This window comes from Salvelinus alpinus, chromosome 26 (genome assembly GCF_045679555.1).
Source record: "Salvelinus alpinus chromosome 26, SLU_Salpinus.1, whole genome shotgun sequence".
Classification (NCBI taxonomy): Eukaryota; Metazoa; Chordata; class Actinopteri; order Salmoniformes; family Salmonidae; genus Salvelinus; species Salvelinus alpinus.
Genome location: NC_092111.1, coordinates 23,704,278 through 23,726,738, shown reverse-complemented (window position 1 = coordinate 23,726,738; position 22,461 = coordinate 23,704,278). Strand labels below are relative to the sequence as shown.

The 22,461-nt window shown below is 42.5% G+C and overlaps 1 protein-coding gene across 1 annotated transcript; it reads right to left on the bottom strand.

Annotated features, from left to right (window-relative positions):
• Positions 1-12,411: 12,411 nt before the first annotated feature.
• rpl14 (ribosomal protein L14) lies at positions 12,412-15,162 on the bottom strand. Its single transcript, XM_071368313.1, has 6 exons — positions 15,081-15,162; positions 14,344-14,445; positions 13,943-14,037; positions 13,507-13,606; positions 12,667-12,720; positions 12,412-12,503 (listed from the first exon to the last, which is right to left on the bottom strand). The coding sequence occupies exons 1-6, from the start codon at positions 15,081-15,083 to the stop codon at positions 12,441-12,443; spliced, it is 417 nt and encodes a 138-aa protein (XP_071224414.1). The 5' UTR covers positions 15,084-15,162; the 3' UTR covers positions 12,412-12,440.
• Between the last annotated feature and the right edge of the window lie 7,299 nt (positions 15,163-22,461).

Here is a 22,461-nt window from a genome sequence, read left to right as displayed (position 1 = left end):
CATATTAATTTCAGGATGTAACACAACAAAATGTGGAAAAAGTCAAGGGGTGTGAATACTTTCTGAAGGCACTGTAAAAACATTTATTCTAAAATGTATTACATATGTTTTATCCCCTCATCAATCCACACACAATAATACCCCATAATGACAAGGCAAAAACAGGTTTTTATAAATGTTTGCAAATGTATTACAAATAAAAACAGAAATACCTTGACATAAGTATTCAGACTCTTTGCTATGTGACTCAAAATTGAGCTCAGGTGCATCCTGTTTCCATTGATCATCCTTGAGATGATTCTCAAACTTGTTTGGAGTCCACCTGTGTTAAATTAAATTGATTGGACATGATTTGGAAAGGCACACACCTGTCTATATAAGTTCCCACAGTTGGCAGTGCATGTCAGAACAAAAACCAAGCCATGAGGTTGAAGGAATTGTCCATAGAGCTCCGAGACAGGATTGGGTCGAGGCACAGATCTGGGGAAGGATACCAAAACATGTCGGTCACCAAGACTCTTCCTAAAGTTGCCCGCCCGTCCAAACTGAGCAATCGGGGGAGAAAGGCCTTGGTCAGGGAGGAGACCAATAACCCAAATGGTCACTCTGACAAAGCTCTAGAGTTCCTCTGGGGTGATGAGTGAACCTTCCAGAAGGACAATCATCTCTGCATTACTCCACCAATCAGGACTTTATGGACTCTCAGACCATGAGGAACAAGATTCTCTGGTCTGATGAAACCAAGTTTGAACTCTTTGGCTTGATTGCCAAGTGTCACGTCTGGAGGAAACCATCACCTGGCCAATACCATCCCTACGGTGAAGCATGGTGGTGGCAGCATTATGCTGTGGAACTGGGAGACTAGTCAGGATCGAGGGAAGGTTTAACGTAGCAAAGTACAGAGAGATCCTTGATGAAAACTTGCTCCAGAGCACTCAGGACCTCAGACTGGGGCAAACTATTCACCTTCCAACAGGACAACGACCCTAAGCACACAGCCAATACAACGCAGGAGTGACTTCGGGACAGTCTCTGAATGTCATTGAGTGGCCCAGCCAGAGCCCTGACTTGAACCCAAGCTAACATCTCTGGAGAGACCTGAAAATAGCTGTGCAGCGACGTTCCCCATCCAACCTGACAGAGCTGTAGAGGATCTGCAGAGAAGAATGGGAAAAACTCCCCAAATACAGGTGTGCCAAGCTTGTAGCGTCATACCAAAGAAGAGTCGAGGCGGTAATCGCTTCAACAAACTATTGAGTAAAGGGTCAGAATACTTATGTAAATGTGATGTGTATTTTTTTTTATAAATTAGCAATCATTTATATGAACCTGTTTTTGCTTTTTCATTATGGGGTATTGTGTGTAGATTGATTTGGGGAAAAAACGAATTTTGTAAATTTTAGCACAATGTAACAAAATGTGGAAAAAGTCAACGGGTCTGAATAGTTTCCGAATGCACTGTATGCATGCCTCCTGAGTCGGACTAAAAGCCCACTCCGTATTCCTCTTCTCCATCAACTTGGAGCAGCCCCTGTGATGAGTGGAAGTACCTTGGAGGTACAAATAAAGGAAAGTCGAATTTCTGGTTAAAAGGCTCTCACTCACCAGCATATCTAATATCTCGGCTATAGGTAATAATGCAAGAAACATTCTGAGCAAATAATGTAAGAAATAACAACAACAAAAAATAACAAAACTAAAAAATATATATTTACTGTTTGCTAGGAACAGGGTGACTATGTCTGTCAGTGCCATCTTGTTTCTGTTCCTCTCCAGGGCCATGACTAGAGAACACTTGATTAGCCTTCTAATTATTCACCTCTTACAGTGCTTAACGAGTCAGATCTGTTTAATTACATGAAGTAGGTCTCTCTGCAATCCATGTGAGTGCTCTGTTGGTCTGACTTAACTTTGTATCAATACATTTTTATTCTGCCTTTTTTAACCAAAAATGACCTGACCTAGAAAGGGCAATGAACAAGAGATCTGGCTGGACTAATAACTAACACACATCTCGAACCAGGGTCTGTAGTGACGCCTCTAGCACTGAGATGCAATGCCTTAGACTGCTGCGCCACTCGGGAGCCATATATTATAAACACATAAAGGGTGCAAATAAAACTAAAAGCAGCTTAACCACCCAACTCTCTGAGGACCGAAGGGGCCTCCAGTGTTGTCCAAGCCGGAGACCGGGTTTGGTCATTTCTAAGTCTAAATTGAATTACTTATGATAGATACATAGGAAATTTCAGCATGAGTGCTTTGTAGATAAACACAAGAAAATGCTGCTCTCTCCTTGCATACAAAGAGTCCCAACCCACTTTTTGATACAAAACACAAGGTGAGTTCTACAGTCGTGGCCAAAAGTTTTGAGAATGACACAAATATTAATTTTCACAAAGTTTGCTGCTTCAGTGTCTTTAGATATTTTTTTGTCAGATGTTACTATGGAATACTGAAGCATAATTACAAGCATTTCATAAGTGTCAAAGGTTTTTCTTGACAATTACATGAAGTTGATGCAAAGAGTCAATATTTGCAGTGTTGACCCTTCTTTTTCAAGACCTCTGCAATCCACCCTGGCATGCTGTCAATTAACTTCTGGGCCACATCCTGACTGATGGCAGCCCATTCTTGCATAATCAATGCTTGGAGTTTGTCAGAATTTGTGGGGTTTTGTTTGTCCACCAGCCTCTTGACGATTGACCACAAGTTCTCAGTCTGGGGAGTTTCCTGGCCATGGACCCAAAATATTGATGTTTTGTTCCCCGAGCCACTTAGTTATCACTTTTGCCTTATGGCAAGGTGCTCCATCATGCTGAAAAAGGCATTGTTCGTCACCAAACTGTTCCTGGATGGTTGGGAGAAGTTGCTCTCGGAAGATGTGTTGGTACCATTCTTTATTCAAGGCTGTGTTCTTAGGCAAAATTGTGAGTGAGCCCACTCCCTTGGCTGAGAAGCAACCTCACACATGAATGGTCTCAGGATGCTTTACTGTTGGCATGACACAGGACGGATGTTAGCGCTCACCTTGTCTTCTCCGGACAAGCTTTTTTCCGGATGCCCCAAACAATCGGAAAGGGGATTCATCAGAGAAAATGACTTTACCCCAGTCCTCAGCAGTCCGATCCCTGTACCTTTGGCAGAAAATCAGTCTGTCCCTGATGTTTTTCCTGGAGGGAAGTGGCTTCTTTGCTGCCCTTCTTGACACCAGGCCATCCTCCAAAAGTCTTCGCCTCACTGTGCTTGCAGAAGCACTCACACCTGCCTGCTGCCATTCCTGAGCAAGCTCTGTGCTTGTGGTGCCCCGATCCCGCAGCTGAATCAACTTTAGGAGACGGTCCTGGCGCTTGCTGGACAATCTTGTGCGCCCTGAAGCCTTCTTCACAACAATTGAACCTTTCTCCTTGAAGTTCTTGATGATCCGATAAATGGTTGATTTAGGTGCAATCTTACTGGCAGCAATATCCTTGCCTGTGAAGCCCTTTTTGTGCAAAGCAATGATGACGACACGTGTTTCCTTGCAGGTAACCATGCTTGACAGAGGAAGAACAATGATTGCAAGCACCACCCTACTTTTGAAGCTTCCAGTCTGTTATTCGAACTCAATCAGCATGACAGAGTGATCTCCAGCCTTGTCCTCGTCAACACTCACACCTGTGTTAACGAGAGAATCATTGACATGATGTCAGCTGGTCCTTTTGTGGCAGGGCTAAAATGCAATGGAAATGTTTTTTGGGGATTCAGTTAATTTGCATGGCAAAGAGGGACTTTGCAATTAATTGCAATTCATCTGATCACTCTTCATAACATTCTGGAGTATATGCAAATTGCCATCATACAAACTGAGGCAGCAGACTTTATGAAAATTTATATTTCTGTCATTCAAAACTTTTGGCCACGACGGTATAACCATCACTAGTAATAAACCTAAGGGCACAATGGAACACGGTATCTATTGGTTTAAGTGTACATGTTGCTGCATATAGATAATACTCCCTTAATCTAAAATTGACATAACAATAGCCTGGACAATTCTACAAAACATATTAACAAAAGAAGACATTTATAAACATAGGTCTCCATTACTCTGAACTGATAGATATAATAACCCCTTAATCTAAAATGTATATAAAAAATAGCCTGGACAATTTCCTTCCTATTATCAAAAGTCAGACATGCTTTGTGTAAAAGAAACCAACCTTGAACTTCAACTTCTTCACCAGCTCACTGACATGTTCTTTAAATGACAGTTTGTCATCAAGCCAGATACCAAGAAATATTTAGGAAGGAACTCACTCAATTTGTGTACCGTTCAAAATAGTCATTCGAAATTAATTTAAATCTGGGTTATGGGACCTAGAAAATGAGCATGCATTTTGTTTTGTTTGCATTAACTTTAGATCCAATAGTGACCTCTGCAGTGCCTGACAATCAGACTTGAAATGTGAAAAGGCTTGGCCAACCGATGGAGCAATAAAATACAACACTATCAGCAGCATACAAAATATATATATTTTGTGCTTCCATGTTTGTAGACTGTTTGTAGCTTTTGATACTGTAAACCATGTTATTCTGTTGAATAAGCTGTCCTCAATAGGGTTGGGTACTGATGCTTGGGTACTGATGGGTACTGATGCTTGTTTCATAATTATCTCAATGTTATTTATATAGATTGTAAACCGTAGTGGGCAGAATATCAAACCTTGGGGCACCCCTTTATGTAACTCAAAGAACTCAGATTTGACCCCATCTACCTTGATGGCCTGAGTTATGTCATTGAGATAATTATGAAACAAGCATCAGTACCCATCAGTACCCAAGCATCAGTACCCAACCCTATTGAGGACAGCTTATTCAACAGAATAACATGGTTTACAGTATCAAAAGCTGCAAACAGTCTACAAACATGGAAGCACAATTCTTTCTAAATCTAAGGCCTTTGCAATATGATTTACAACAAGCATGGTAGCCATGCTAATGTTTAGGTCTGATTCCGGATTGATTAACATTAAGAATACCATTTACAGATAGAAAATAATGCAGCTGTTTGTTGATCAATGATTCTAGTATTATCGCAAGACGGGAGCCTGGAAATAGGTTGATAATTATCGAGATCACTAATATCCTCGCCCGTGTGGAGTGGTAGCACAAAAGCTGCTTTCCACACTTATGAAATATTTCATGATACTAAATAAAAAATGTGTGTAACTGAGGCAGCAATGACGGGCGCTGCATACTGAATGACTTCTTCGTGTCAATAGCTAATAAAGCAGCAAGAACTTCTGTTTTTGTGAGTTGCCAAAAAGAAAAACCCTGACTACCATTTCCCAAGTCACGTGAGGTTGGCTGATAATTAATCGAGGCAACTGGAAGCTGTATGTGGGAAGAACAGTCAACTGACTGGCCAAGACCAGTATGACCACCATTTATTTCAAACAGAAAACCAGTTGAGATAAAAATGCTGATAAAAAGCATCACAAATCTGAACTTTTCAGTCAAATTACTTGCTTAGGTGGGGCGGTAGAGGAATTACCCCGCTTCATTGAATTAATGTTTTCCAGATTTTATAGGGATCAATAACAGTCTGCCACAGCAAAGTAGTTTGATATGGCCTGTTTAACGGAGGCGGTGCACTTATTTCTCAATTGCCTAAATAGCTGCCAATCAGCTAACGAGACAGTTTGTCTAGCCTTGAACCAGGCTTGATTTCTTATCAAGAGGTCTGAAAGTACCGAAGAAACCCGTGAATTAGTTCGGTTTTTGACTTGAAAAGGGACCTGTTTATCAGTCAGAGACTTAAAAATGTAAGAGAAACATGTAAGTTTCCAAACAGGGTCTGGAATGGCGTTATATAGTAGAAAAAAGCTCAGAATAATATAGATCATGAATAAATTCCTGGGGTGACATTTAAAAATTATACGAGGCTCAGAGTTTTTCAATTTGGTATCACTAATGCAAGCAAGCAACAGGGCTGTGGCCAAATACTTCCAGGTACGGTTAGCCAGGATAAGGTCCATGAGGAGTTTGCTAGTTTTTCTTTACATTCATCCGAGTGGGTTTCGTTATTAGCTGAGCAGAGTTGAACTGAAGACAGATATTCTTAAACTGATCTGAGGCATGTGTAAACCAATCAAGATTTAGATCTTCCAACACAACCAGTTCAGATATCAGAAAGGGTTTAAATAAATCAGAAATAATACCAAACAGCCTCAGCGGAAGCAGCTGTTGGGCGGTAGAATATCCATATTTTGGCTTATAGACACTTTTATAACCAACAGCTCACACATTTTGGAGATCTTACATAAAGCCTCCCTCCCCCTTTTTTTGTTTAACATCGTCAGCAATGGCAACGTCCTTAACCACAATCAAACTATTCAGCCAGGCCACTGAGATAACCAGAACGTCTCAGCTAGTGTCATGCACCTAGACATCCAGAAATTCCAGTTTAGACATTAGACTTCACAAATTTACATATAACAATCCAACCGCTCTGCGAGATTTGAAAACAGCATAAGTACCCATGGTGACAGAACATGCTGACCAGATCGGACACGTCGCGCGCGCGAGCGTCGCAAAATAAATGTTGAAATCTATGTTGTTCAATTATTGCGCGCGCCAACGAGCGTCTGCGTTGCCAAGGGCTAAAATAGAAGTCATTCCTATTTCTGACGCAGATCGCGCTGAAAGTCGTGCCTCTCCCATCTCCTCATTGGTTTATAGAAGCAGGTACCCACGTGCCATCTCCTCATTGGTTATACCCACGTGGGTGATTGAAAGACGAACTGTTTTGCCGGTAGTCGTGGTAATACTATGAAAGTTTAGATGCCAATCACCATATAAGTTCAAAGATGAAAAAGCCTGGAAGGAGGAGAGATGACTAGAAACGATTCGGTTGTCCGTTTTATGTGTGGATTAATTGGCGGAGTAGAGGAGCTTGTGCATTTCAGGTAAAATAACGAATCAATGTTTATATCCCAGGACAAATTAGCTAGCAACGGCAAGCTAACTAAATAGGACAAATTAGCTAGCAAACTAGCTAAATTGCCAGACATGTGTAATGCTTTTCGACCTGTCCCCAAATTAATGTCATTGGTTCAGAGTTTGTTTTGATATTTTAACCTGTGTGTCGTGATAGCGTTTGGTGTAGGGGGACAACATTTATTTATGCGCGATAGCGCACGATGGCGGACGCGGTTTGGGTTCCGTGGAAGAGTCAACAGAACTGGATATGCTAGCCACAATAGGCTTCCTGATTGGATTAAAAGTTGAGCTAATAGTAGAATTCAGGTAAATGTGCACACGATTACTATGACAATACCCATGCTTATGAGCACATGTAGCAAAACAATGATATAAAACTATTAATAGCATAGATGGTGTAACCGATGTGAAATGGCTAGCTAGTTAGGGGTGGTGCGCGCTAATAGTGTTTCAATCGGTGACATCACTTGCTCTGAGACCTTGAAGTAGTTGTTCCCTTTGCTCTGCAAGGGCCGCGGCTTTTGTGGAGCGATGGGTAACGATGCTTCGTGGGTGGCAGTTGTTGATGTGTGCAGAGGGTCCCTGGTTCGAGCCCAGGTAGGGGCGAGGAGAGGGACGGAAGTTAGACTGTTACAATGGTGCTAACAGTGGGTTCCTTGAGAGTGCAAAAATTAACAGGCACAGAATTACTATTTACAATACGTCTATTAACATGGGAAGCTGTGGCGGGATGATATTGCTGTGATCTAATGGGTGTAAATACCTTCGAGGAGCTTGATTTGATCAGTCAATGCCTCAGCGCTGACTTGTAGATGTCAGCGTAAATTTAACAGCAAAAATACATCCAAAGTGATTTGGTTTTCCCCCATAACATTTTGTTACATTACAGACTTATTTTTAAATGGATTAAATAAATAAAAAATCCTCAGCAATCTACACACAAAAAATCAGAAACAGAAATACCTTATTTACATAATTATTCAGGCCCTTTGCTGAGACTCGAAATTGAGCACAAGTGCATCCTGTTTCCATTGATCATCCTTGAGATGTTTCAACAACTTGATTGGAGTCCACCTGGAGTAAATTCAATTGATTGGACATGATTTGGAAATGCACACACATGTCTATATAAGCTCCCACAGTTGGCAGTGCATGTCAGAGCAAAAACCAAGCCATGAGGTTGAAGGAATTGTCAGTAGAGCTCCGGGACAGAATTGTGTCGAGGCACAGTTCTGGGGAAGGGTACCAAAACATTTCTACAGAATTGAAGGTCCCCAAGAACACAGTTGCCTCCTTCATTCTTAAATGGAAGAAGTTTGGAACCACCAAGACTCTTCCTAGAGCTGGCCCCCCGGCCAAACTGAGCAATCAAGGAAGAAGGGCCTTGGTTAGGGAGGTGACCAAGAACCCAATGGTCATTTGGACAGAGTTCTAGAGTTCTTCTGTGGAGATGGGAGAACCTTCAAGAACGACAACCATCTCTGAAGCACTCCACCAATCAGGCCTTTATGGTAGAGTGGCCAGACGGAAGCCACTCAGTAAATGACAGCCCGCTTGGAGTTTTCCAAAAGGCACCTAGACTCTCAGACCATGATAAACAAAATTCTCTGGTCTGATGAAACCAATGTTGGACTCTTTGGACTGAATGCCAAGCGTCACATCTAGAGGAAACCTGGCACCATCCCTACGGTGAAGCATGGTGGCGGCAGAATCATGCTATGGGGATGTTTTTCAGCGGCAGGGACTGGGAGACTAGTCAGGATCGGGGCAAAATTGAACGTAGCAAAGTACAGAGAGATCCTTGGTGAAAACCTGCTCCAGAGCTCTCAGGACCTCAGACTGGGGCGAAGGTTCACCTTCAAACAGGGCAACAACCCTAAGCACACAGCCAAGACAACGCAGGAGTGGCTTCAGGACAAGTCTCTGAATGTCCTTGAGTGACCTAGCCAGAGCATGGACCTAAACCTGATTGAACATCTCTGGAGAGACCTGAAATTAGCTGTGCAGCACCGCTCCCCTTCCGACCTGACAGAGCTTAAGAGGACCTGCAGAGAAGAATGGGAGAAACTCCCCAAATACAGGTGTGCCAAGCTTGTAGCATCATACCCAAGAAGACTTGAGGTTGTAATCGCTGTCAAAGGTGGTTCAACATAGTACTCAGGAAAAGGTCTGAATACTTGTGTTCTTATCATTTTTTAAATGTTTTATTAGAAATTAGCAAACAATTCTAAAAACCAGTTTTTGCTTTGTCATTATGGGGTATTGTGTGTAGATTGATGAGGAACAAAAATGTATTTAATCCATTTTAGAACAAGGCTGTAACGTAACAAAATGTGGAAAAAGTCAAGGGATCTGAATACTTTCCGAAGGCACTGTAAAAACAAATGTATGTGGGCACCCCTTCAAATTAGTGGATTTGGCTATTTCAGCCCCGCCCGTTGCTGACAAGTGTATAAAATGGAGCACACAGCCATGCAATCTCCATAGACAAACATTGGCAGAAGAATGGCCTTACTGAAGAGCTCCGTGACTTTCAAGGATCATAGGATGCCTCCTTTCCAACAAGTCCGTTTGTCAAATTTCTGCCCTGGTAGAGGTGCCCTGGTCAACTGTAAATGCTGTTATTGTGAAGTGGAAATGTCTATGAGCAACAACGCCTCAACTGCAAAGTGGTAGGTCACACAATCTCACAGAAAGGGACCGCAGAGTGCTGAAGCGCTTATCGCGTAAAAATTGCCTGTCCTCAGTTGCAATACTCACTACCGAGTTCCAAACTGCCTCTGGAAGCACAAGATCTGTTCGCTGGGAGCTTCATGAAATGGGTTTCCATGGCCAAGCAGCCACACACAAGCCTAAGATCACCATGCGCAATGCCAAGCGTTGGCTGGGGTAGTGTAAAGCTTGCCGCCATTGGAGCAGTGGAAATGCGTTTTCTGGAGTGATGAATCACGCTTCACCATCTGGCAGTCCGACGGACAAATCTGGGTTTGGCAAGGAGAACGCTAAATGCCCGAATGCATAGCGCCAACTGTAAAGTTTGGTGGAGGAGGAATAATGATCTGGGGATGTTTTTCATCGTTCGGATTAGGCCATTTAGTTCCAGTGAAGGGAAATCTTAACGCTATACAATAAAATTCTAGATGATTCTGTGCTTCCAACGTTGTGGCAACAGTTTGGGGAAGGCCCTTTCCTGTTTCAGCATGACAATGCCCCCATGCACAAAGCGAGGTCCATACAGAATTGGTTTGTCGAGATCGGTGTGGAAGAACTTAACTGGCCTGCACTGGCCTTGACCTGAATCCCATCAAACACCATTGGGATGAATTGGAACACCGACTGCGAGCCAGGCATAATCACCTCACATCAGTTCCCAACCACACTAATGTGCGTGTGGCTGAATGGAAGAAAGTCCCTGCAGCAATGTTCCAACATCTAGTGGAAAGCCTTCCCAGAAGAGTGGAGGCTGTTATAGCAGCAAAGGGGGGACCAACTCCACATGAATGCCTATGATTTTGGAATCAAATTTTATTGGTCACATACACATGGTTAGCAGATATTGCGAGTGTAGCTAAATGCTTGTGCTTCTAGTTCCGACAGACGTTGAGATGTTCGACGAGCAGGTATCCACATTTTTGGTCATGTAGTGTATTTCTATATAAAAAAAAACAGGGCATTTGAAGACGAACCAAGTGTGTTACGCAGCTTTCACATAGTACCGAGACACTGCCAACTGATCACTATCTTTAGAGGATGTCTGAAATTGGCCAAAAATCTCTTATCTTCTGTTAGATAGCTGTTCTCACCCCCCTCTCATTATCCTGAGCCTGGCAGCATCTCAGATTGTTCCATTTTTGGTTCCCCATCCCTCCCGCCCTGACCAGAGATAGTGAGAGAAACACCCTCAAACAATCACCCCCCCCATCTCGTCTGTAGTCCAGAAGACCCCGCCCTCTTCATCTAGCTCCGCACACAGCAAGGTAGTGCTACCGACAATATACTTACTTCTCCCTGGCACATTAATTTAAGATCTTGAACATAACCCTAGAATATTCTTTAAACTTTCAATAAGGCAAGTATACCCCTCAGAATGTGAACATCTTTGATCACTTAGAAAAGTACCACAAACCCAATTTTAGCTTGTTGACGTTTCTCAATCTTTTACCACCACCTAGTGGAGGAAAAGAGAATAGCAGCGGCTTTTCTCATACCATCTACCACGATGCCAGTTACCGTTTTAAACATACTCTCGCAACTGAATTAGTAAAAATTCAACACACAGATTAGTAGAATAGTGTAGAATTTAGCAGAAAATGTAATTCCATATTATGGTAAAGACGATACGGCCACCTGCTGCTTCTAATGGTTCGTCGTCGCAGTTTGTTTTAATGCTATTCATTGGTTGCATGATTCGTCACGTTTGGTTTGGACTGATACCCATCTGAGCATTCTACTCAATGCATCGTCAACGAGCGCTGATGAAGACTATCAAAAGTGCATTAATTGCTTGGAAATACAATGCCATTCACAGGAGGCAAATACTGTAATTATAAGGAAAACCTTTTGTCACCATTTTGATATCGCCAGATTGACTTTAGATGCAGTATAACGTCAGCTAACATTGAGGGCACCGGATTTTAGCTAGTTAACTGTAGCATTGCTAGCTAGCTATTTTTGACCTACTGTGCTAGCTAATGACAACATTGCCATGCCGTAAGTAAATTTTACGACATGATAATGCTGGAAGTTTTTCCTAAACATTTGACTACTTTAGAAATGTCATCGTATTTCGAGCCACTTTAGTGTAATTTAAGGCTAAACAGTGGTTAGCAATCCCGAATGACTCGGTTTATCACGGCTTTAGGTAACCACCACTGTCAGACTTGTCATTGTTCTCACTGCTACCGCACGGGAAGCGGTCCCTGAGCGCCACGTCTAGGTCCAACAGGCTCCTTAACAGCTTCTATCCCCAAGCCATAAGACTGCTGAACAATTAATTAAATGACCACCCGGACTATTTGCATTTACACTGCTGCTACTCGCTGTTCCCCGCACATTGACGCGATACCGATATCCCCTGTATGTAGCCTCATATTTTAGTTTTTATTTTGTTAATTTAATAAATATTTTATTAAAACGGCATTGTTGGTTAAGGTCTTGTAATTAAGCAATTCGCGTTAAGGTCTCCACCTGTTGTATGCGGAACATGTGACAAATAAAATGTGATTTGACTATTGTGCTGTGGGTAGAGTGGCTTGGAGGATGTTCATAACAATGGCATGAAGGCCCGGGTGGAGGTGCAACGTTATGAATAGGCACACCCGGGTTATGTTTCAGAAAGGTGTAGAACGTTAGAGGTGAGTGTCATCAGCTTTTAGATAGTCCTGTGATTGACAGGTGGGCGGTAGTAAATAAAAGAGGACAAAGGAGAACAATTCAACCAGAGGATTTATTTTAGATCACGCCTTCTTCGCTGCCTCTTTCTGCAGCTTTTTCACCTCGTGCTTGATGATCTTGTTCCTCTGTGGACATAAACAGCAAATCAGTGGATCATTAGTGACAAGTATTTTTTATATTCAAGTCCTTACTTCCACTGCGATGTACATTTAATTTGCAAACCAAAATACTCCACATAAGTAATAATCTGATGTAATAATGTTTTGAGCCAATGTTTTCTGCACTCACCATCCTTTTGGCCTTCATCACCTTGAAGCGGTCAAAGTCGGACATCTGGGCCCTCTGTAGAGACACAACAGTTATACAACTGGGACAGAGATTAGTAGCACTATAGCAAAACGTTCTGCAACGGAAATCAAAACATTTGTGTATCTGACAAATTTAAAAAGGCCCCTCCCTGTTTTGGCCCATAGTGGATACCACCCTTAAAAGGAAAATTACACCCAAAACTTGTCTGTCTGGCATGTCAGCACTTAAGTTAAGATATACAACTTTAAAAATACAGAAAGTGCCACAGTATTCTACATCTTGAATACTGACATGCAAAACATTTAGTGACTCAACAGTGGACTAATTAAACAAATACCAAAAGTTAGTTTGAATGGTATTTTCCTTTAAGTTGGAGGAACAATCCAGTAGCATACCATTCCAAAACACCTTTTCATGAGGGGGTTAGGCCACAATCAGTGATCAAATAGTATTTGGATGCTCCACCACACACACCCAGAAATGTCAACAAATATAGAAATATTGTAAATCAATTAAAGATGTGCAGGACCTACTCTAGGAACAAAACCCCAAAGACAACCCAAGCAAGACCGAAGGGACACATAGGCTTTGACAGTATATACAAGGATGTCGTTCCCAAATGTGTGGGCAGTGAGTCATCTAAAGCCTACTGAAGTTTCCCGTGTCCCATTTGACGAAATATGTTTAACCTCGGCCATTGAGAAACCAATAAGCAGACCCCAACCCAGAGCCATTCTGTCAGAAACACATGGACCCCAGGAGGAGTTGCTGTTTCGACTAACAGCTAATGGCCAATTAAAATGTACAAAATATCAGTACCTTTCGCCTGGCTTCGATCTTCTTGGCCCAGTTGCTTTCTGCCCACTTCTCAGTGACTTGGGCCTTCTCCCAGGCGCGTCTCACAAACTTCTGACGAGCGCTGCAACACAGGAAGGGTTATTGTCCAGGGGACCCAAATATGCACAGGCAAGCCATAACTTTAGTTGTAGCAAAACAATTGCATGTTGTGAGGTAGTATATTCTGTGTGGTTACTGTAAGTCTGTGACTCAAGGATAGTCAATAAGAAAAAGTTCACTTGAAAACAACACTGCACCAATCAAGGCCTTGAGGACTTTGGTTTATTTATTAGTGCAAACCATAGCTGAATATTTTGCAAACAGGTTTCTATTGGACAGAGGTAGGTCCCTCCCTCTTTCATTCAGTTTTCTTCTGTTTAGTTCCTAGTGAATAAACACATGGTGTCCTCTCAATCACCTGTGTGGTACTTTGATGACGTAGTCAGTGAGCTGCATGCACTTGAAAGGCATCGACTGCCTCTTCACCCCTGTGCAGGGACCATCCACCAGCGCCTGAGACAAACACACCCAACAGTTCAAATAAACAAAACATGCCGATACCGAGCTGAACAATTCTTAAATTAACAGATGTGGTAATTGATTAAAGGACTATGGAGAAGGGTTGGTGGATAGACATACAAATGCTAGTAGACTACAAGATACAGGTACCAATTTAGAGCTGGGCTCGAAACTAGTACCTGAACATGTGAAGAGTAGAGTAGCAGGGTTGGCATAAAAGCCTGCACAACCAGTTGGTCTCCAAGACCAAAGTTGGGGACCTCGAGCATAAAGTCAGGATGACATCAATGCAATGCTTACTCTGTTTTGATCGATGACATCGACGATGGCCACCAGGCTGCCTGCGTGGGGTCCGAAAGAGATGTAGGCGACGCGGCCAATCTCGACGTAGCGCTTGAACACCTGCAGGAAAAGAATGTGGGTTGTTTACTGGCGCTCTAACTAGCAAGATAAGACAATCGTGAACAAAACCCTTCAGTGGGCGTGTGGTCAATAGTTTCTTATACCCAATACTCTGAATTTAGCTGGGCTGTCCTAACTTTCTACATGTTTTACAAATGTGATTTGGCTTTAACATGGCTATAGACCGTTTGTGGGAAACCACAAAACCGTGAACGCTAGACTAGCTAACCGTTAATTAGCATGCTAGCTAACTAACGTTAAGGTTAATTAGCTGTCCTGGTGAATAATAGTTAGTAGCCCACAACCCAGTGTACATATGACAATGGACCGACAAACCAAACTTTAAAAAAAGGCCGGAGGATAAGATATAGCAACTCTAATGCGCTCGCCATTGCAATGCAATTGTCATGGTTGGGCTAACTAGCATACTGATTACCGGCCTGTTCACCACGTTGTAGCAGACTGAACACCCGACATTTCAATGTCACAAATCCATTGACAGTATTTTAATCATCACAAATAAAACTAATATATCGATACGTTATCTATTTACATATTAACTGAGTCCGATTAACAATAAGGACAATTGTATTTAATAACATTTTCTAAATCCACAAGCTTCATGGCCAACTCACCATTATGGCAGTCCTCTTCAGAAAGGACGTCAAAGTTTCCGGTCGACGAAGTAACGCTTTCCGTTCTGTAAATACGCATGCGCAAGTGAGGGATATATTTTCCGTGGTTGGATATTACAATTCGGAATGCTCACCACGCCACCTAGTGCAGAGGAATGTGTTGGTTTGAAATATAAACCGTCTATATTACATTATATTGATTATCTATATACATTATTACATTATATTGATTCCTTTGATTAAACATGTTTGGTACTTTTTTTAACGTGTACACCTGAAGTAAATGATTAGATAGTTCTACATGTAACATTTATCTGAAATCCACAACACTTTTGTCGACTATTCAATAGTACTAGGCTTGTGCAAATTATTGCTAATTAGAGAGTTTCCACGTAATTTTCCATCGTGGCAATGACAAGGTACAGCAACGATTTAGTAGGCATACTATATGGAGTATATTAGGAGGCTATAATATCTAGTCTACTGTGTACTCTTTTAAAAGGAGGGCTCATCCAGAATTTCAGATTTTCTTTTCTTCTCTCGCCCATAGACCATGCCTGGGCAATTGTTTTCCATGGAGGTCCACGTTAGAATATATTTTTGCCATAGCGGGCCAGAATCATATTACAGGATTATACATCATGTGTATGACTGTTGACAGATATATCTACTGTAAATCACATCCAGATATGCTACTTATTTTACTTTTTTAGCATGCACAGAAATAAACCACATCCATGTTCTCCTTTTGGTAGGTATTTTCATTTTTAAACATGCAATGAACTACACGTAGGGAAAAGTACACTGTGCATTCAGCACCACAGACAGAACTCTTGTTAACGGGTATGCACAAAAACACAAGAAAGAGAGAGAACTCAACATTACATTTAAACATCTCAATCAGTGTGAGGAGAGAAGTCTCTGATGGGCATTGACTAAAGCAGTGAAGTCAGGTATAGTTTCTGACGTCGCTATGTGCAGGATTGCTGAGAGGTGAGAGTCAGTAAGAGATTATCTGTGCCTTGACTTGTTATATTTCATCACTGAAAATGTCTGTTCACATACAGAGGTTGGCCCAAACAGTACAAACATCTTCTGAGCATGACTCCTAATCTTTGGAAAGTTTTGTTCATCGAGAGATGCATAGAACCTCGTCAGTGACATTGTTTTGGATAGAACTTTTGGAAAAGTTCTCATTTACAACTGCGACCTGGCCAAGATAAAGCAAAGCAGTGCGACACAAACAACAACACAGAATTACACATGGAATAAACGGACGTACAGTCAATAACACAATAGAAAAGTCTATATACAGTGTGTGCAAAAGAGGTAAGATTAGAGAGGTAAGGCATTAAATAGCCCATAGTGGCGAAGTAATTACAATTTAGCAATTAAACACTAGAGTGATAGATGTGCAGAAGATGAATGTGCAAGTAGAGATACTGGGGTGCAAAGGAGCAAAAAATAACAATATGGGGATGAGGTAGTTGGATGGGCTGTTTACAGGTGGGCTATGTACAGGTGCAGTGATCTGTGAGCTGCTCTGACAGCTGGTGCTTAAAGTTAGAGAGGGAGATATGAGTCTCCAGCTTCAGTGATTTTTGCAATTCGTTCAAGTCATTGGCAGCAGATAACTGGAAGGAAAGGTCAGCCAAATGAGGAATTGGCTTTAGGGGTGACCAGTGAAATATAACTGCTGGCGCGTGCTACGGGTGGGTGCTGCTATGGTGACCAGTGAGCTGAGATAAGGTGGGGCTTTACCTAGCAAAGACTTACAGATGACCTGGAGCCAGTGGGTTTGGCGACGAATATGAAGCGAGGGCCAGCCAACAAGAGCATACAGGTCGCAGTGGTGGGTAGTATATGAGGCTTTGGTGACAAAACAGATGGCACTGTGATAGACTACATCCAATTAGCTGAGTAGAGTGTTGGAAGCTATTTTGTAGATGACATCGCCGAAGTCAAGGATCAGTAGGATAGTCAGTTTTACGAGGGTATGTTTGGCAGCATGAGTGAAGGATGCTTTGTTGCGAATTAGGAAGCCGATTCTAGATTTAATTTTGGATTGGAGATGCTTAATGTGAGTTTGAAAGATGAGTTTACAGTCTAACCAGACACCTAGGTATTTGTAGTTGTCCACATATTCTAAGTCAGAACCGTCCAGAGTAGTGATGCTAGACGGGCGGGCAGGTGCGGGCAGGTGCGGGCAGCGATCTGTTGAAGAGCATGCATTTAGTTTTACTTGCATTTAGGAGCAGTTGGAGGCCATAGAAGGAGAGTTGTATGGCATTGAAGCCCATCTGGAGGTTAGTTAAAACAGTGTCCAAAGAAGGGCCAGAAGAATACAGAATGGTGTCGTCTGCGTAGAGGTGGATCAGAGAATCACCAGCAGCAAGAGCGACATCATTGATGTTTTCAGAGAAAAGAGTCGGCCCGAGAATTGAACCCTGTGGCACCCCCATAGAGACTGCCAGAGGTCCAGACAACAGGCCCTCCGATTTGACACACGGAATTCTGTCTGAGAAGTAGTTGGTGAACCAGGCGAGGCAGTCATTTGAGAAACCAAGGCTGTTGAGCCTGCCAATAAGAATGTGGTGATTGACAGAGTTGAAAGCCTTGGCCAGGTTGATGAATACGGCTGCACAGTATTGTCTTTTATCGATGGCGGTTATGATATTGTTTAGGACCTTGAGCTTGGCTGAGGTGCACCCATGACCAGCTCGTCCAGTCACTGTAGATAACACTGGGAGCGTTATCTACATTGAAGGTGAAAGGAGAGGAAACCGACAGAATGTCATTTTCCAACACTTTGAAATCCTCAAAACGACGAGAAAACTCACCGTATAAAGCACGCAGCAGCGATGTATACTTCTCCCGCTGGTCATCTGATAGAGAACAGACTGGTAGTGTCGGAAGGTGGGAGAGATTGTTGGCTTCTACTTGGTGGGTCAGGAGGAGTAATTTTCCCTTGAAGGATCTGACAAGGCTGTTGTGCAAAAAGGCCCTTCCCTTGTAGTTTGGAATTCAGTTCATTCATGAGGTCCATGATGTCCACGGTGAAGGCAAAATCAGCCAACCATTCTTTATCTTGCGATGGAGGGAAATCCACATATTTTTCTTTCATTTGCAAAAACTCTCCGACTTCAGGTCCCACACCCTTTTAAGCACCTTCACCAAACTCAGCCATCTCACGTTTGTGTGGTACGAGATATCTGCATGATCCGACTCTGTTTCTTCCAACAGTGAGACAAACTGCCTGTGTTTGAAAGATTTTGCTCTTTAAGTTTACCACTTTAGTGACTGTATCCACAACATGGCTCATTTTCAGAACACATTTACAGAGCACCTCTTGATGAATAATGCAATACAGGAAAATTATTTTCTGATTAGGGTTCAGCTCAGCTACTTGATATTGTATCCTTTTCAAAATGCCAACTTTTTTCCTGTCAAGTCTGGGCACCCATCAGTGGTCACACTGGATAACTTTCCAAAACACAGTCCCAGCTTTTACACACTTATTAACCTCTTCCAATAAATCTTTCCCTGTGGTGGTGTTCTTCATTGACTGCACTGAAGCAAGCTCCTCTGTAATTTCAACGTCTGGGGTTATGCCTCGCAAGAATATCAACAACTGCGCCGTGTCACGTGCATCACTGCTCTCATCCAGGGCCAAGGAGAAATAGGTAAAACCCTTTACCTTGTCTTTCAACTGTTGTTCCATATTCAGTTCCAGCTAGGCAGGCTAACGTTAGTTAGCTAATTAATTTGCTAGCTATTATACAGTAGGTGTATATTAATAATTATATATTTAATATAAGTAGACATGCACTGATAATTTAATGTAATGCATATAAAGCACCCACAAGTCACCGGTGGCTGAAAACACAATCATCGCGGGATGAACGATTGACGAATTTCTGGCCAAGGGTGGTCCATTTAAAAATCATTCCTTCCTCCCTCGCCCCTTGCTCTGCAAGTGTATACTGGTCAGGCATCACGATACGACATCAGAAGTGCCCACTTAATTTGAGGGCTGAGGGAATAGGGTATTTGTAATAAATACCATTTAATATAACACAAGCATATTGCTATTACGTTGTTATAACTAACTTCTTTCAAAACAGGGTTTCTCACAAACTCATAAGCAGATACTGAGACCCACACACACCCAGAGACAGATGGCTGGCACAGACCTTTCATAAACACTGATAAGGCCGGAAAGGCCTTGATCAAAAGGGTGCTTGGGTCTGCATTTCACGAGATACTGAGACACACACACACCCAAGGACAGAGGGCTGAGGCAAACCTCTCATAAAAACTGATAAAACAGGAACGTCTACGCACACACAAAATCTCCTCTTTAGGCTGAACATTTTACAGAGACACACAGATATGACAGGAACATCTACGCACACACCTAATCTCCTGTTTTAGCTGAACATTTCTGAAGACAAAGAACTCTACTCAGAGCCAATGGGACAGTGATACTAGCCTGAAGGGGACCTCGCCCAACTCATCAGAACCAACCAGAGGACCAGAACTTCCAGACTCAACCTACTTTCTGTGCTGTATAAAATGTCTATGCATTCTGTTATCTGGGCTTTTTTCTGCAAGTTCCATATGAGCTAAATGAATAAGTCCGTGCACGCTTGTACCAGATATCTTTACTCTTAAATAAAACTGTCACTTGTCATACAATTTACCACCTTGTCTGAATCGATCCTTGACTGGCTCACCCTTCTCCATATCCAATTATCAACATGTGTCTTATGTGTTTGGACCTGAGCCATTGCCTTTCCGGCAGTATGGCTTCTGAATCAAGTGCACCTGCCTGGAACAGTGCAAAAAGAATAACAAAAATAGGAAAGCAAGGATTTATCATTGGGTTTTTAACAGAAATGTTTGGTGATGGACTAGGAAAGTCATGGAGATCGACCAGTCGATCGACCTGTTGGTGACCACTGACCTAGAACATTCAGAGGACTTTATTTACATTTACATTTAAGTCATTTAGCAGACGCTCTTATCCAGAGCGACTTACAAATTGGTGCATTCACCTTATGACATCCAGTGGAACAGCCACTTTACAATAGTGCATCTAAATCTTTTAAGGGGGGGGTGAGAAGGATTACTTTATCCTATCCTAGGTATTCCTTAAAGAGGTGGGGTTTCAGGTGTCTCCGGAAGGTGGTGATTGACTCCGCTGTCCTGGCGTCGTGAGGGAGTTTGTTCCACCATTGGGGGGCCAGAGCAGCGAACAGTTTTGACTGGGCTGAGCGGGAACTGTACTTCCTCAGTGGTAGGGAGGCGAGCAGGCCAGAGGTGGATGAACGCAGTGCCCTTGTTTGGGTGTAGGGCCTGATCAGAGCCTGGAGGTACTGAGGTGCCGTTCCCCTCACAGCTCCGTAGGCAAGCACCATGGTCTTGTAGCGGATGCGAGCTTCAACTGGAAGCCAGTGGAGAGAGCGGAGGAGCGGGGTGACGTGAGAGAACTTGGGAAGGTTGAACACCAGACGGGCTGCGGCGTTCTGGATGAGTTGTAGGGGTTTAATGACACAGGCAGGGAGCCCAGCCAACAGCGAGTTGCAGTAATCCAGACGGGAGATGACAAGTGCCTGGATTAGGACCTGCGCCGCTTCCTGTGTGAGGCAGGGTCGTACTCTGCGGATGTTGTAGAGCATGAACCTACAGGAACGGGCCACCGCCTTGATGTTAGTTGAGAACGACAGGGTGTTGTCCAGGATCACGCCAAGGTTCTTAGCGCTCTGGGAGGAGGACACAATGGAGTTGTCAACCGTGATGGCGAGATCATGGAACGGGCAGTCCTTCCCCGGGAGGAAGAGCAGCTCCGTCTTGCCGAGGTTCAGCTTGAGGTGGTGATCCGTCATCCACACTGATATGTCTGCCAGACATGCAGAGATGCGATTCGCCACCTGGTCATCAGAAGGGGGAAAGTTTATTGTGACTGTAATATTTTCTTCCCACCTATAATCTCACGGATAGGGGGGATGTAGGGGTAATTAGATGAGATGCTAGCCCTAGGTTAATGTGTACTACACAACGTGTATCTGTTTAACTCTTCTGATGATAGAACTTTGCCGTGCAAACACACTGACTCATTTATGGATGTCTTGAAGGAATGGTAAACATAATATCTAGTTAGAAATTAATTGCTGGATGTTTTAGCATTTTAGGAAATGGTCTTTGAACATACAACCAAGCTTTCTAGACACTTCTTGGCAAGATATAAATATTAAGGAGTTTTCTGCTTATCATGCTGATGTTAGTGTGCGTGACCATTAATACAAACATTTGGTTTCGTATTATGTCACCAAGGTTCTGTTAGTGAGAGGACAAGGAGAGAATGGAGGCAGTGGTGAGGCGTCGATGGACAGATTCCCTAACGCAGTCTGGGGACGGCCCCTCTAGTGGACATTTTGCTCAATTGCACTCAGCTATGTTTAGACTGTTGTTGTTCATGTTTTGCTGTGTTCTAGTGTACTATGGAATATATTTATTTATTATTCTTGACACTTCTCCCAGTAATATTTAAGGTTAGAACTACCTTTCTAAGTGTCCTGATACTTCGAGCTTGGAGTTGTATTTTTATGATAACATAGCTACAGTATTTCACTTTTTAATGTGTATAGTATTGCTTACTAGGTGTGTCCAATCAAATTTGTAACCACTCCCTCTTCTAATTAGGGCTAATTGGAAAAGCTGTTCAAAAGAGGACATTGTATTATTCTTTTGTACTCCTTGACGAAGGCCATGCAGCCGAAACGCGTCGGATTTTAAAAACGTTGTTTCTATTGAACATGCCATACTAATAAAGGCATTTTAATTAATTATGTGAATTGTCTGCATCTGGTTCTTCCCTGAAACGTGATAAACTAAGTAGAATTGCATAAAATGAGTTATAAAATTGCAAAATCATCTCCCCGCACCACGACAAAATGTGTAGAACTTTAAAACGTACATTTTTTGTCTTCACCGTCACGGGGGGTTCCACAAATGTTTTGCTCTCAAGGTTGGGAGGATATGGATGTGTTTTTACATTTTTTTGTTTGACTATCCCTGGTGTAGATGCATGACGTGTTCGGAATTCCATGATCAGAAGAGCATTATCCCAATACAGAAACTACACGGACTATCATGTCTAGACAAAGCCATAGTTTCATTTACTATTTGTTCATACTCATATTGTGTCACTGTAGGCGTAATTTTAACCCTTTGCAGGGCACATCTTAGGGTCAGACATATCACAGCTTGATGATATGGTTTTTGAGATTGAGTCTAGAATATTCACTTTTACTGCATCGGAAAGAGGACAAACAGTTTCCCAAATGTCTATGAATTGAATGATCTCAGTCAACATGGA